Below are 17,407 nucleotides of genomic sequence, written 5' to 3'. Positions count from 1 at the left end.
AGAGCAGTGGAGAGGTGGAGATGTACATTTTATTTTAAGTCACGACCGATCGTTTTACAAGAAACATCCTAAACATTGAGGATAGCTTTGTGTTTGTTTTACAAGTTTCAAACCCTCCTTCAGAGATCAAGATAGTTACGCCCTAGCCCCAAACCTCCCGCACAACGACAAGATTAGGAAGCGTGCAAGGCTCAAACTCTGGACCCTTGTGACGACAGTCCAGGCAGCCGTAGGCAATCCAACATTTTCGATTATCATCGATTCCTTTACTCTAGAATTATATTTTTTTTAAATACCTAACATTGACACTTTATAATAATATTTAAGACATTGTCATTTTGACAATAACACGCTAACATTGTTCATCCATCAATCCCAGTGGCTCTAGCCTGCCTCAACACACACACATCCCTCCATTCAGGTCTCTCCTGAGCCTTTCGTCTCCACGCCGGAACCTCAAGCTGTTCTAGATCTACCTCCGCATCATAAATAGTTTTCATGGTCTGCCTGTTGGGTCGCCTGCCTTTTGGTGTTGTGTTGTTGCCGGCATACAATTCTTTTTGAGGTGACTTGCCCATTTTAGCCAGGTTTTTTTTTTATTTCTATCATTATAGGTGGGCCTTCATACAATTGATCTATCTCTTGATTAGAGCGTGTCCTACACCCAGTTTCATCTTTTTAAGCGCCATAGATTCTCATACGTATTTTCCGTTCCCATTCTAACATTGTCATTTTGACAATAACATTCTAACAGATAGTGTGCTGAAACAATAACTTTCTAAAGATTCAAATGTTACACCTAACACACAATGTTTTTTTTATTTCTTGAAGTAATATTTCATCCATTTAAGTTTGACAGCGGGAATAAGAAAAACGGAAACGGGAAACTCTCCTGTGGGAATCAAATCAATTTTTTTAGGTTGGTATCTTCTCTAGGATGCATGTGGAGGGTCTTCAATATTTTGTTAGTAGATCAAACTAGCTGCCATGGGACTAGACACAAAAATTGGTTTACAAAATTTACATTTTATAGATTTTTTCCTTATATTTTGTTGGGAATATTTTTATGTTTCCATTGAAATTGTATTCGAGATAAGAAGGCACTGAATGATAAGCCTTGCTCGTCAATTGGGGCTTGGTCAAGCCCAGATGTCACTGTCAATGTCTCCAGGGTGAAGGGGATAAAGGCAAGCCCAATGACGTAATAATATATCAACGCCAGGAAAAAGATTGATGATACTAATGTCGTAAAGAAATGTTCATAAAATGGTGTCAGGGGCGTAGCTAGGAATTTTCCATCATTAGGTGGTCCGGGGGGGGCTTTGCCTCTTTGGTATTGGGGGCCCCTGCATTTTGCGTAATATTTAATATTTAATGAAAAAAAAACACTCGTTTGGGGCACCCCCCTCAAGTGGCGGCCCTGGGGGATTTTCTAATTCTCCCCCCTCCTCCCCACACCCTAGCTACGCCACTGAATGGTGTGTTCAATATATGTATGTAAACTATTTCTGAGCCTAATTGAGTTCGAGCTCCAACTAAAACAAATAAATAGATAGGACACCAGACACTTTTGATTTCAGTCCAATAAACTGTACTTAGTGAAGATGACTTGTTCACTTTTTTGTTCAGAAGAGTTCAGACTTTACTTCTCTATGCCTCTAGTTGAACAGCCCTAGTGTACTGAGCTAATCATGTGGATTGTTTCTTTGTTTTCTAAAAGGTGTCACTATACATTTAATTTTGTGTGTGTTTTGATAGTTTATTTTGTTTGGCTTGTTTGTTTGTTTTGTATTGTTTTTATATTGTTAAGGCTTCCGCGCGGTGTTGATTCTTGGCAATCTGTCTAGTGTAGATCTGACTGGAAGTAACGCTGAACTCAACTACTTCAGTAACACCGGCGAAAGGCCGAAACAATCAAATATGTAGTCGACGCTGATATGTTGTTCTACAAATATGTTTAATACTCAAGAAGGGAATCGTCCGATGTCAGTTATGTCGTACTCAAGTCTACTACTCTACAAGAAGCGTCTTCCTTTTAGCGTCACTTAGAGCGTTCTTATTTTTTAAAGATCTGTCACGTCACTTGTCGCTAATTAAAACTTTCCCCTTATTCCCGAAACAAATAACTAATTCCTAATCATGTCATAACAATAGCTTGGTTTCCTTTGTTGGGCCAATGTGGTTGGTCGTTGCGCTGGCTACACGACACCCTGCTCGTCATCTGTATTATATGTCTGAAGATATGAAAGGGGGGTTACTTTACTTACTACTTTGTTAGGTATTGTTAGTTTTTTTTATTAGATTGTTTGTTTTACATATTGTGGATATTTCTGTGAAATTGAAGATGGTTACACCCTAGCCCAAACCTCCTTCGGGATGGCGGCGAGCTGGGCATGAACCCTGGACCATAAGGGGATCGAAGCCATTTGGTTTGGCTGTTGTTGTTGTTGTTGTTTTGTTAGTTATTTTTAAAAAGCTTATATCACCTCACTCTGTCTGTCTGTCTGTCTGTCCGATACAAATCTGGAACACGTTATTTGACCTACTTCCCATTCTGGGATCAATTTAAAACATTCGCTCCATGACTCAATCTCCCCCTTACAAAACAGGAATCATTTTTTTTTAAGTGACTGATTAATAAACAAGTTGTAGTTAATATATTGTGTTTGGTATGGAAGAAGGGAAATAATTCTTTCAGTATTGAGATATCTGCCTATAAATGTGCCATTCTTTTTTAATTTTTTTTTTAAATTTTAGCTTGTTTGTTTATTTGTTTTGTTATTTTATTTAGTTAGATAGTTGTTGTTGTTGCTGCTTGTTTGTTTTGTTGCGTTTTCTGTTTCAGCTCAAGACAATCAATACTGTTCAACGGGTACTGAAATGAAACTCTCCAATTAAGATCAAATCGTCAAACTTGATTGACATACACTTCAAGGAGCCACACGGAGAGTCATGTTTTGTCTCACATTTGTTTGTTAGTTGTTTTTTTATAATTAATCAGTCTAGATTCATTTACAGCCTCCCTAATTTGACCACTCTCTAGAGTACTCTAGACATTGATTGAGCCTCTAGTGATTCGAGCCAAGTCTAGACGGATCATTTTTTTTTTTTTTGCTTTCTTCAAGGTTGTTCACATGTTTTATTCATTTGGCTTGTCAGAAACAATCCAGGATTAAAAGTGTATTTATCTGTGTGTGTGTATGTATGACTGAGACTGACTGAGTTTACGTGTCATTAATGTGTGTATGTGTGTGACTGAGTCTGAATGTGAGAGCGTGTTGAGCTCTAGTATTTTGATATAGCTCATTTCTTTTCTTAGTTTGTTTCGCTATAATCGCGTGCTCAAAGAGAGGATCAACTTCAACACGTTGATCCACCAGGGGAAGTAAGCGATCTTGTTTGGTTAAGAAGCCGTATGTTCCAGAGTCAAACGTGTCACATATATTTACTTTATTTTATTTTCTAATCAGAGATCTGTTGTTATTTTCCTTAACTTAGATTAAATAATGCACACAATATTGATTTTGATTCGTTCCCAACGGTAAAATCGTCTGGTGTTTTTAAGTTGTCGACAGTTTCCTGACCTCAACTAGAACTGACAATTATTGGAGCTGGTAAGCCTTATACTGTCACATGGCTTTAATGTTTGCATATAGTTCTAATAACACAGTACTTTAGGAAATAGGTTTAGTAACACAGTACTTTAGGAAATAGTTCTAGTAACACAGTACTTTAGGAAATAGGTTTAGTAGCACAGTACTTTAGGAAATAGGTTTAGTAGCACAGTACTTTAGGAAATAGGAATGACCTATTGTTTCTGTCCTCTCTAGCCACACCTGACAAAGTGGAGAGTTCCACGATCAACTAAACAATGTCAAGGATGGTAAATTAAATTTCAAAATGGCCAACTCAATCAAAGTTACGGAAAGAAGAGCTTCAATCTGCAAGGCCAAGATGTGCACAGAGACTATGGAGCATAATAAAAACCTAGTTTTTCAAGACTTTTATGTACACCGAATTCCCGTACAAGTATGATGCTTCCCAGAATGCCTTTTACGTTTTGTGTATGCATAAAATAAATATTTGCCAAAAAAAAGTGTTTTTTTTTTACACTCTTACATAAAAACAAGATCCTAGAATCCCTATTGTATGAAAGTATAACATATTTTTAATCTAGATACAAGTTTCGTTATTTGAAGAGATAATTATTGCTCAACTTAATTTATATTATATTTAATTATTTAGAACTAAGTCTATGTAATCCTTAAGGAAATTTGTCTGACAAAAGTGCATCTATATATAAAAAGATTATAAATTCTGGAAAATGATTTACTTGAATTCACCTGTTTGACTCACAGTACATCACCACCACGCCCTGCTCTTATCTTATCTTATATATTACAGACGTTACTTTAAATAAGAAGATAATCACATCCTACGCATTTCCTAGGTCAATCTAGTCATGCATGTTAATCAATGACTTAAACTCTGCCACATCGTAGGTTTTCCTGGCTGATTCAGGCAACCCATTCCATTCTCTAACAGCACTAGGGAAGGAGGAGCACTTGTAAGAATTTGTTCTAGCGTAGGGAATAAGAACAGTGCCTCTATCTTTGTGTCTGTCCTACTGATTTCCTCCATGCTTGCTTTATTTTCTCAGACTTTCCCTTCCCCTGGGGGTACCAGTCCAGATCTTGTTTGGCAATATTTTCTGTTCCTCGCAATGTAACTTCAAATTATCTTAACGTTCATTACAGATATGTCCCCCCCCCCCTCCCCACCCCGTTATCCATGGTTTGTCAAAAGATTAGGGAACTTAACGTATTGTCCGCGACCACTTCCGGTGTGTATGTATGTGTTTTGGGTGTACGGGAGGAGGTTAATTTCTTGATTCACGATAACAAAAACTTTTCTTCTCTCTTTCAGGAACAGCCCCCCTTCTCTCCTCCCACCAGCGCTACTGGGCACTCAAGAAAAGGTCGGCAGTGTACTTCTTACACAGCATGTAAAGATTAAAAAGGATCGATCAGCCCCGGCGCCCTCACTCACACTCACCGTTCACACACACACACACTCCTCTATTTTCTCCCACACATCATTCTCACGTAAGATTCAAGTGGACAAGAAGGGGAAAAAAAAAACAACATAAAGGCTTCAGTTTGAGAAATATAAAAGAAAACACAAATTCAGGACTTGGCCGTTTGGATACTTTGAGGGCTGCACGTGAGTTTACTGGTTACGTCTGCTAACTAGACTGAAAGATCGTTCATCGTGTTTAGAGCTCCCTGCTGCACAATAAGACGTCTGCTGGCAAAAAAAAGCGCTCATTTATCAACACAAATCGTTTGCTTAAGATAGTGAGTGCGCGCTTGCGTGTTTTAGTTCTAGAAAATGGATGTCACATTCTTAGCTATTACGCGCCAAATGGATTTACGTGCTCTGTGATAGAAACAAGGAACTTTCTGTTGTGTATTCATAAGGTGCTAACTTCAAGTTCAATTTGTGGGAAGTTTATTGGGGTTCGGATCAATGAACACTCCCTACCATACATGTCTACGTCTTCCGTGACACGTGACGCTATAAACATCACCGTCTGCGCAAGCTTCTTACTTCTTGTTGTCATGGTTACTCGATCTGTTGGTGGGAAGGGAGGTAAGTCATTTAAAACTTTTTTTCATTTCATAAATTTTAAATACAAGTTAATACTAAACAAAGAAATTGTTTTAGAATCCGTAAAAAAGAAAATATTTAAATAAAAACCTTCTCATTTTTGAGGGTTTTTTTTATACATTCCTTAGAACGTTGACCCTAATGGTCGCATGACATTTACTCGGGGAAAGTAAAGTCAGTCTGTCGCTAAGCTGATCTCGCAGTACCCTCGTTATATCCTCTTGGACCCGTCAATAGTATCTTATCCTATCTTATCTTATATGACGTTACTTCAAAAGAGAAGATAATTACATCTTGCGCGTTTTTCATAGGTCAATCTAGACATGCACGATAATCAGTGACATAAATTCTGCCATGTCAATAGTTTTGGCTGACTCAGGCAACCCATTCCATGCTTTAACTCTTTCTCTCTGTAATTATTTTCCTGGTTCCGATAGAATTATTCATTTCGTTCATTTGTATTTCACTATTCTGTTAAGATTAAACTTTTTGTTTGATATCAGAAAATGTTAAATTTAGTGCAGAATTAAAGGGAAATGCGTGCTCTTTTTACACAACACAAATTAAAGTTTATAAATCCAAACAATTATTTAGTTTAATTGGGTCAAATCAACGTTGGCATCGTCAATTAGGAGAGAAAAAGTGAAAGGCACTAGGAAAGAAGAAGCCTTGGTACAAATTTGTCCTAGCATATGGAACAAGGAATGTACATCTTCATTATCATTACAGTGGTGCTAAGAGGACGCTTGTATTCAGTAATCTAAACTTTACTCTCGGGAATTATCCAACCACAGGGGTGTACCTTGAAACATCGAAAACGTAACAAGCATTAGAATACACACATCTATTTTACAAGCGACTTGGCAGATCTTCGGATATACGCCTAATGCTGAATACAAAACTAAACCCAAACAAAAATTTTAAATGTGAAGTTTTTTTACAGTTAAACTTTTTGATTTTGATTTTTTTAAAAACCAATTTAAATAATCCAAGACAAGCCCAAACTACGACCCGCGAGTCATATCCGGCCATGACGCGGAGCTAACCAAATGTTCCATTGAAATCGATAATCTGTTCTTGTGTTGCTGTCTTTTTTCGTTTTGTTTTGTTTTTGAGTCTTTTCAGTTTTTTATTTTCTTAACGTTTTTATTGCAGGTTTTTCGGTGTTTTTGTTTTTTTTAATATATAGTTTGTTTGTTTTTTGTACAGGTTTTTTCTTCGTTTTTCTTAGGTTTTTTTTTTTTTTGAAGTTTTAGTGATGCGACTCATGACACGCATCTGAAAGCTATATGGCCTCTACGTTAGAAATGCTTTGGGGGCACCTCTCTAGAGCATATGCTTCCCGGTGTATTTGAGTGTTTGGTGGTGGAGTCTGTGTGTTAGGTGGTGGAGTCTGTGTGTTAGGTGGTGGAGTCTGTGTGTTAGGTGGTGGAGTCTGTGTGTTAGGTGGTGGAGTCTGTGTGTTAGGTGGTGGAGTCTGTGTGTTAGGTGGTGGAGTCTGTGTGTTAGGTGGTGGAGTCTGAGGTGTGGTATGAAGGGGCGGGATGTGCTTAGATATAATTGTTTATTAATGGGACAGCCAGCGCTTCTATTTATAGAAATTCGTTTCTACTTGAGTAAGCCTTGGGTCAAGATATAGGGCAAATCAAGGGGAAACAATTTGGGGCTATAAATAGCGATTTACGGCTAGAGATTTCCGATAAACTAGGAAGCCATCTCTGAAGTGGAAAAAATGGGAGAGAGGGGAGGCGGGTAGAGAGAGAGAGAGAGGATTTTAAAATGTGTTGAGGTGGGACGTAAAGAGAGGCTTACTGAGCTCACTTATAATCATTTCAATTTTGATATTTTATCACTTCCGGTCAAGACAGCAAAACGTGACAGCACTAAGTAAATAATAATAAGAAGAAGACATTGTCTTCGAGTGTGGAGATTATGACTGAATGTAGTACTTTACAAGACCAAGTAAACTCTGTTGCGACTTGATGTGATGTAAACAAAGCCGATGTCCGCCTGGGGTCTAAGTTTTCGTTTCGTCGTTTGCACCAGTCTTTTGGTAAGGGCTTTTCTTTTGGTTTCAAATATGTCCCGCGACTTTCGTGAGAGTTCTGCAGTAGTGTCTTTCAGTAATCACCGCTGCCAGAGGTGCCCTCTTTCAGAAGCGCTACAAATATCAACGTAGGCGTCATTTTACTCTCAGTTGGTTAAAGGGAAAGCAGCTGGCTGAAGATGGTCTCTGACAGAGACAGTTGGAGAGTTCTCACAAAGGGAACGGGACACACATCTGAGATTGGCTGTTTGACAAATAACGTGTACAAACGTTTTACCAGACAGACGAGTATAAACTTTATAATGATACTCATTGATGCTAATTGTTATTCTTCTTTGTATTCGTGAAAGACGTTCGACTAATATTTTTTTCTTGTCTTACCGATATCTAAAAGTAAAGTCAAATGTTCCCCTTTCAGACCTTGCGATCTACGGGGCAGATGATGTTTAAGTCAACGGTTAACGAGCAGGGTGTCATGTGGCCAGCACAACGACCAACCACCTTTATTTTCACAACTTAAGTCAGGTTGGGCGCCCTAAAAATCCTTAAGTTCATAATCCCGGTCTTCACCGAGAATCGAACCCAGAACTCCAGGTTGGGAAGCCAAGCGTTTAACCACTCAGCCAAGGCACCCCCTTCTCTTATCTTAACGTACAATAGTGCTGACGCTAATGTCTTCAAAACTAAATGTTAGCCTTTTTTTTTAATTGCCGCGTTAAAAGCTGTGTACCCTAAAGATGCGGGGGGTTTTTTAACTCAAAAAAAAATATATTCATTACTTTTTGCATAGTGTCCACTCACAGGTACAATAACATGGAAGAGACGGAACGTGGAGATTGCTTTAGATAGAGTATGGTGTAATAGCTGTAAGTTATATTGATGGCATTGTCCTAGAGCGAATAGAATGAGGAAATTCAACATGAATGTAGGAAACATCTCAATAACAAACGTTTGAACGGTTTACTATTACCACCTTTTCCGCAGAATTGTAATCTCATAATTAAAACAAGAAAAACACTTTGAAAAAATCTGTTGTGTTAAGAAATTTTTTTTTTCCACTTCCTTTGCTCTTAAAAAATGGAACATATTTTACCCCGCCCCAAACCCCCATTTTCAGCCGCCCCCCCCCTTCCCCCAAGAAAAAAATTCTGGTAAAGCGAATGTATAAATCTACTAGACTATAACATTTTAATGATAGACCTGCAGATCTAGATTTAGAAGAGGACGCCAGGGAAACCAGTGAATTTTAAGTCATTGGTTAACATGCATGACTAGATGCATTACGTGTAGGACGTAATCAACTTCTTTTTTTGTTTGAAGTAACGTCTGTATTATATAAGAAGACGCACCAAATTCTCCTGACTATTAAATACCGCCTACATGCGGGAATACCCGAAGAAGTCTAGACTCTAGTCCATTCCAGATAAAGATTGTCTCGTTCTCTAGCCAAATTTAAACAAGTTTCTATTTAGGTTTGGAGCCATTCTAACGGTCAAAGTTTTCCCAGTGTTGCTGACCAGCTCAGAATTCTTTTCCTAACGATATACATCAGATGTCAAATTTCTAAGAAATTCGTTAGAGCCGCTTTCGAGAATACAGTCCGCCTACCCATCCAGAAGGTTCCACTCCGAAAGTGAGGCTGGAATAGAGGGATGGTAATTAAAACATAGGAATTTCCCTTCAATAGATTACAGATTTTACGCTTCATTGCTTAACCTAGTTTAAAACAATTTCAAATGTGTATATGTGATATTCGAATTCACCTTTAATTTGTTACATGTTCTGCACTTCATACCTGAGGCTTGTCTTTTAACTTGGACTAGCACTATAGTATTCTCTATTCTCATAGTAAGCAAAAACAAGATTATTCAAGGCTGAGCGTATATCTGAATGTAAGATTATCATTGGATGGGCACGTATCTGAATGTAAGATTATCCAAGGATGAGCGTATATATGGATGCAAGATTATCATTGGATGTGCACATATCTGGATGTAAGATTATCATTGGATGTGCACATATCTGAATGTAAGATTATCATTGGATGGGCACGTATCTGAATGTAAGATTATTCAAGGCTGAGCGTATATCTGAATGTAAGATTATCATTGGATGGGCACGTATCTGAATGTAAGATTATCCAAGGATGAGCGTATATATGGATGCAAGATTATCATTGGATGTGCACATATCTGGATGTAAGATTATCATTGAATGTGCACATATCTGGATGTTTTTAGAAGACGGATTTCTTTAAACCTTAGAGTTACTTATATTTCTATATAGACGTAGGGTGTCGGGTCATTCTATTCCTTGTCACTTCATCCCTTGTCACTTCATCCCCTGTCACTTCGTCCACTGGTCATTTCATACCCTGGTCATTTCATTCACTGGTCATTTCATCTTCATTCACTGGTCATTTCATCCCCTGGTCATTTCATCCACTGGTCATTTCATTCACTGGTCATTTCATTCACTGGTCATTTCATCCACTGGTCATTTCATCTTCATCCACTGATCACTTCATTCCCTGGTTATTTCATCCACTGGTCATTTCATCTTCATCCACTGGTCACTTCATTCCCTAGTTATTTCATTCACTGGTCATTTCATTCCCTGGTTATTTCATCCACTGGTCACTTCATTCCCTGGTTATTTCATCCACTGGTCACTTCATTCCCTGGTTATTTCATCCACTGGTCACTTCATTCCCTGGTTATTTCATCCACTGGTCATTTCATCTTCATCCACTGGTCACTTCCTTCCCTGGTTATTTCATCCACTGGTCATTTCATTTCTTCGTCTTGTTATTTTTTTATTTTGTCCTACTTTGAAAGGCTTTGTTATCTTTTTAATCCTTCTATGAGTGTGCTTGTATTTGGTAACCCCATATGGGAGTAACTAGACCCGTGCTTTCTAGGGTAGGAAATATGAAAATAAAATTTGTGATGTAGCATTGATTGTATTTTGCTACTTTTGAGATCGAAAGAAAATCAACCACGGAAGACAGGCACAAAAGACGAAAAAAAAAAGAAAAAAGAACTTAACCCCAGGCTGACAACTGCTTTGTTCGCGTGATACCTAACAAAACATGTAGGTCGCAGCTGGTTGTGCACAACATAGTAAAATACTTCACTCTTTCTTAATCTTTGCGCTCGATGACAACTTCATTTGATTATTAATCTGTAACTTTAACGATTACTTCAGTCCTACACTCTAATCATTCGTCCTCATTTCAGATAGAGGTATGTATATATATGGACTAGGTCTCCAATTTACTCCGACGTGAAAAACAAAAGAAAAGACAACAAATATTTAACAATCAAAATAACAAAAATACTTTTTAAAAAGATAATCTACGTGGAAGAACTCCATATCTACAATACTGTAATACTGTAATATTTATTTCCCATTTTTTTTTATCAAACAAAATTAATTAATTACTACTATTTAACTAAATGGCTATTGTTTTTATTGATTTATGTTTTGTTAGGGGCAGGCAAAAAATAATTGTGCAGTTTCAACTTGGTCCGTGAATGGGAAGTGGGAGAAATAAGGTATTAACAATGTGTATCAGACAGAGAGTTGATAAAAGCTTTTTAAAAAAATAAAGCTGTTCGTTTGGTTCACACAGTCAAGGAGTAAGATTGTTGTTGTTTTCACACAGTTAAAAATGCCATAACTTGATATACAAATCTAGGTCATTAGGTTACTTAGTCTAATCCGAGAAGCTGAATGTACCACTGTTTTATGATTATTCTTTCCCCAGGTATGTGTCCAGGCGATAGGTTTGGCCAACAGTGTCGCTTGACCTGTCACTGCGCCAACAAAGAGCTCTGCGATGACATTACAGGACAGTGTCCAGGGCCGTGTGCTGAAGGCTGGTCAGGACCTCATTGCCAAAGACGTGAGTCCTTTTTTATGTTTTTTTTTTAATTTCTAAACTACATTCTTTGACATACTACAGAATTAGGGCTTAGTTACATCCGGGCTTTATTTCACTTCGACGTAGTCGAAGCTCAGGTAACTCCTCCGCAAAATAAAAACAAAACAAAACAGCTCATCATCTGGGAGTAGCTCAGTAGAATGTCTTTACTAAACTTCCAAATTTATTATGTTCCTAGGAGTAGGATGCCTTAATTTGCTTGTGTAGAGAAGATGTCTAATCTGGGTCTGTAGAGTTTGTACTGATCAGAAGATAGGTTGCGTGTTTCTGCATGCGTAGTATTACTAGTGAGTTCGTAACAGTAAACATCCAGATCAAGACACTTACAATAATCAACAGGTATATGTAGAAAGAGAACAGTTTAATCCAGCTCGGGACCAGTCTAGTCTCAGCCACTAGAACATACGATGTGACCTCTATGAAAGTCTAGTCTCAGCCACTAGAACATACGATGTGACCTCTATGAAAGTCTAGTCTCAGTCACTAGAACATACGATGTGACCTCTATGAAAGTCTAGTCTCAGCCACTAGAACATACGATGTGACCTCTATGAAAGCCTAGCCTCAACTGACCGTTTATCTATTCTACAGTCTCGCTTTGGATTGATGTCGCCATAATTCTGTGTTCACAAGCAGTCACCTAAAGTGTGTCTCTACACTTGAACTCCCAAACTCCTTATGTTCCTGGAAGTAGAATATCTTAGCTTGCTTGAACTCCCAATCTTATTACCAAAGGTATCATGTTCCTATAACAGACATCCAATTCTGTTGGTTATTTAACTATTACTTTCTGATATTCCTTCAGCTAGTCTAGTTCTTAATATAATATAAATAACATTTCTAATCCAAATCCAATGTTCAAACACACAGACTTGAATCAGTCATCATTATAAACAAAAGCTCCTTCTTCCCTATCACTATTAGAGCATGGAATGGGTTGCCTGAGCTACCCAGGAAAACCAGTGACTTGGCGGAGTTTAGGTCATTGGTTAATATACATGGCTAAATGCATGACGCGTAGGACGTAATCTTTTTTTGAAGTAACGCAATACGCGAAGTAGCTACAAGGAGGCCCCACTGCGCTGAATAGCGATCATCTAAAGATTTCTTTAACCCCCACTCGACAAAAGCGCGCAACTACGCCGCTGATCTAATGGCGTCTATCAAAAGTCTCCAGTGACAAGTGACCATCACTGGGTTACTGAAACCGCCACAGTCAATAGTCAGGTGTCATCGTAAATATCTGGCCAGACTGACCATTAGACCGAACGGATTTAGCCTTCTGTTTCCCATTCAGGAAGGTATTAAACAGAGCAACGCTCGCTGACGTTCACAAATATTGAGGGATCATCCACTTTTGACGTTCACACATAAAAGAATATTTTTTTGCCTACATTTTCTTTTTATCTATCCGTCTTGACACTTTCCAGGCGTCTAGAGGAGTCATATTTTACTGACTCCGCTGCCCATGTAGTGGACTTCCATAAACCAACCAACAAACAATTAATATGTTTTGTAAAAATATAAGTTCTATTTCAGTTTTTTTCTATAGCTTTTTCACCTATTTGCTTGAGCCATTGTCACAAAAACGACTTTCTTATCCATCAGTTACATCCCCTGTTTTTGGCACAATAAACCTCTCTTATTGATGGTCACTCTTTTAAAAAAAAGGAGCGTGGTACCATGAATGTCCAGTTACCTCTCTTTCTTATGACCTGCAGAAGAGATTATCGTCAAAAAATAAAATAACAATAACATAACCATACTACACGACTTTTTCTTGTGCTTAATTATACAATATTCAGGTTATCATAAGGCCTACCTGACCTTCGACCCTGTCACGTAGATTTATTAGTCAAAATAACTTAAATAGTGACAGGGGGAATCCACTGCGTCTTACATCAGTCCACATAACATTCCTTCTTTCAATTCTTCGCCTTTCACTTCTTGGACGTCACAAAAGGATGGTCACTTAAATAACACAAACTAAAAACAGTAACGAAAGACAAAATTTAAAAACAAATGCAGTAGAGCTATAACGCTCCCACACACACACACACACACACACACTCACACACACACACTATAAGCGGTACTTTGCTACTGTGTAACACTGTCACCATAGACTATAATAATTCTATTTAATGTAGCAAGACGTAATGGATAACCAATGGGGTTAAGAAGCTAAATGATACTCAAATCTACTCTAACACTAAATACTATATATAATACTATATTGATTTGCTCTCGTCTACTAAAGTTAAATATGAGACTTAGTATTCTGAACAATGCGTATACACAGACACATATAGACGCATACATAGACATATACATACACAAACATAGACGCATACATAAACACTTACAAAGACGTAAACATTTGCACATGTAGACACATACATAGACACACACATAGACACAGATACGTATACACAGAGACATTTTTCGGACACATACAGACTCAGGCACAGACACATACACATTTGAAGCCACATAAACAGTCATGGTCACATAGACCTGCACAGACAAAGACACATTTACAGTCACATACACAGCCACATCATCTCATTGGCCTCCTGCAGTGGTAGAACGACTGTGGTTCATCTCAGAGCACACTTCCTCGTGTGGCTGTGGAGCCCTATTTTGGAGAGACACTCCCGTCCACAGATAGCGCAGGTTAAGGTGGCTTTTGCTTCGGTGGTAGAGGAGCTGGCCGTTTTTTGGATTGTGCGTTTTTCTTCCTGAGCTGAGACCCATGTACTTTCACTGTCCATAGCTTTCTTGGTCACTGTCTCTCTCCACCTGTTGCGGTCTAGAGCTATGTCTTCCCAATTGTCAGTATTGATGTTCACTGATTTGAGGTCACGTTTTATTACATCTATGTAACGGAGGTGGAGGCGACCAGTTTTTCTTGTGCCAGTCGCAAGTTGACCATAGAGGATGACTTTCGGGATGCGCTTGTCCTCCATCCGCGAACATGTCCAAGCCAGCGCAAACGGCGTTGTCCGAGGGCTGTAAAGATGCTGGGAATACCTGTTCGCGCAAGGATCTCAGTATTGCACACTTTTCCTTGCCATGTGACATTCAAGATCCTACGGAGACATCTCAAATGGAATGAGTTCTGTTTTCTCTCTTGCTTGGCGTAGGTGGCCACATACACAGCCACATACACAGCCACATACACAGGCGCATACGCAGGCACAGAAACAGACATATTTAATTTCATACACAGACCCATTTACACACACATACAGACACAGTCACACCGACATATTCACAGACCCATTTACACACACATACAGACACAGTCACACCGACATATTCACAGACACATTTACATACACAAGCGCATCACAAAAAGTGGATTAATTCTATCTCGTCACGTGGTTGACTTTGTAAACATTGGACCCACCCTCTGACATTATTGTCAGTTCGGTGTGTCCAGTTGTACACCTCATTCGTCCATCTGGCTTTGTCCGTATTTTCCCTTCGTGACTCACAGCTGACCATTGCTAATGGGTTCTGTCCTCAAACAAGGAATGCCATTAGTAAGAAGCTCACAATTAAATATTGTCCTCTTTCTCCCTTTTTTTCAGCCTCTTCGCCTCCAGCCTCATTTTTCATTCTTGAGTAATTATGGAGACCATCTCGTCTTTGACTAGAACATATTTTAACCCATTCCTCTCTGCACAGCCTTTCAGTAGTGTAGTCCACAGGAAACAGGATTGGGAGTTCCATGTCCAGATGTCTGACAACAAAAAAAAAAGGAATTTAGAAAAAAAAGAGGCTATCATTAAATGAGCGGCAAATTTTAATGAAAGGTTGTTGCTGACGGCAGAAGATTGGCGCGGGCTCTATCGCAGGAACGGGCAGAGGAAGAAACGGACGAGCTCCGGAAAAGTTGATTTCCTGATCCCTTTATGTTCAACGGTTGGGAGCTTGCCGCATTGAAAGAACTCTAGAATGAGAACCCTCCATTGTGTTCCAACTGCTACTGGAATAATGAGAGTTAAGTCCTCTTGGCTCTTCTGGGACTGAAGATGACAAAAGAAAAAAAAAAAAAGAAAGAATTCGATCTCAATCTGTGGGATTATATAGGTGTTAATGTGTACGTGCATATAACATTGTGTGTGTGTGTGTATCAGGTGACGAATGAGCTGTGGTAAGTGGAGCTAAATCTACATCAACACATCTGTACGAAGAGAATTCAACAAAAACTATAGAACTAAATCCCCAGAATTTATTGAATGCACTAGGCTAAGATTATATTTTTTAATGGCTTGATTGTTTAGTCAATGTTGTCTTAGCTCCAGGATTACAATTATCTACCCGACGGACACTCCTTAAGTAACGCTTTAAGAACGCAGTCTTTAACTATTTTTAGCCATACGAGCCCATTGGACCTTTCCAGTAGATCAGTGTTTCCCAAAGTGGGGTACGCGTACCCCCAGGGGTACAAGAAGAATTTGGACCGGGTACGTGTTGCACCTCATTAATTATGCAGATTTTTGTAAATACCCATTTTTGTATGATCTGTTAATAAATGAAAGTGTGGAGAGGAAGGAGCGAGGAGTACCCAGCATAACACAAATTATAAAAGGGGTACACATAGGTCAAAATTTTGGGAAACACTGCAGTAGATGGGGGAGAAAGCGCAATAGTCAATGGGCGTTAACTCGTGGTACCACTTATTTTTCTTAAGACGATGATATCAACCTTTGACTGAAAGAGATGACTTAAGCAAATAGATAGGCAGAGTCTACACTACCTATTTCATATTCTAGGATGAATTCGTACAAGAGCTCCTTCTTTCCTGATGGCACCAAAGCATGGAACGGGTTGCCAGAATCAGCCAAGATAATCAATGACTTTGTAGAAATCCACGATTGGATTAAGACATGGATACGTGTAGGATTTAATTATCTTCCTTTTTTTGAAAGAATGTGTGTAATGTATAAGTTAGTCAGCTAAACTTACTAGTAACCCATGTCTGCTACTGCAAATTTGTGTGCTGTACTGATTTAATTTATTCTCAGTGTTACTCTATTTGCTCTATCTTATCATTGTTACTTCCCTTTTTCCTAGGTATTTTTGTTTTTGTAGTAGTTTTTTTTTTTTTTCACGACGAGCCCATACTGGTGCATGTTACCACAACTGTAAACCTATAAACACAACGCCAACTGCGTGACTCATAGAAGTGCGTGTGGCGTGTAACCGAGAGAACAGACTATCAGCCAACAGCAGATCTTGGTCGGCAGAAACGGAGCTGATTGAAACAGTTTTACTCGAAAGGACATCCCTATACCACTGTGCTGGTCAAGCAACACCCCAGTTGACCTTCGTTAAACTCTGCATCACAAGTACATTGGACATATACTTAGTCTGAGCTATCAAGTGAAAGTCGTATTTTAACCATTACATCAACCAGAAAGTTCTAGACCGGGAACCTTACAACTAGAGATAGGGAACATGGACGTCCTCGTGATCTTTTCAAAAGGAAAACTTGAAAGAAACTCAAATGGCTGGCAGTCGATTGTAGGTGCATTGGAGGGGGGGGCGCTGCTGGAGAGGATGGCGTCAGAGAACTTTGAAGATCGCTGGTGCCAACTCAGGCGCTAAATGTTTGATTGCGCGTGTCTGGAATGAAATAAGTAGATGACCGCCTCGTGACAGTTTGTCCTTGAGAGTGTCAACATGATTAGGAAGGTCGGAACGAGATTGTCAGGCTTAAAGTCAACTTTGAA

The 17,407-nt window shown here is 38.9% G+C and overlaps 1 protein-coding gene across 2 annotated transcripts in view; it reads left to right on the top strand.

Annotated features, from left to right (window-relative positions):
- LOC106064348 (multiple epidermal growth factor-like domains protein 10) overlaps positions 1–17,407 on the top strand; it is a 107,303-nt gene that overhangs the window by 61,325 nt on the left and 28,571 nt on the right. For both annotated transcript variants that reach the window (XR_008778225.1, XM_056031183.1), the window contains exons 2-3: positions 4,927–5,652; positions 11,487–11,624. Coding sequence is in view for 1 of the 2 variants with exons in the window: in XM_056031183.1 (XP_055887158.1) it covers positions 5,550–5,652; positions 11,487–11,624 (241 nt within the window). In the remaining variant the exon portion in view is untranslated. The remainder of the gene's footprint in view (positions 1–4,926; positions 5,653–11,486; positions 11,625–17,407) is intronic.

The sequence above is a fragment of the Biomphalaria glabrata genome, chromosome 5 (genome assembly GCF_947242115.1).
Source record: "Biomphalaria glabrata chromosome 5, xgBioGlab47.1, whole genome shotgun sequence".
NCBI lineage: Eukaryota > Metazoa > Mollusca > Gastropoda > Planorbidae > Biomphalaria > Biomphalaria glabrata.
The sequence above is the reverse complement of the archived record's forward strand: the minus strand, read 5'-3'. Positions and strand labels throughout refer to the sequence as shown.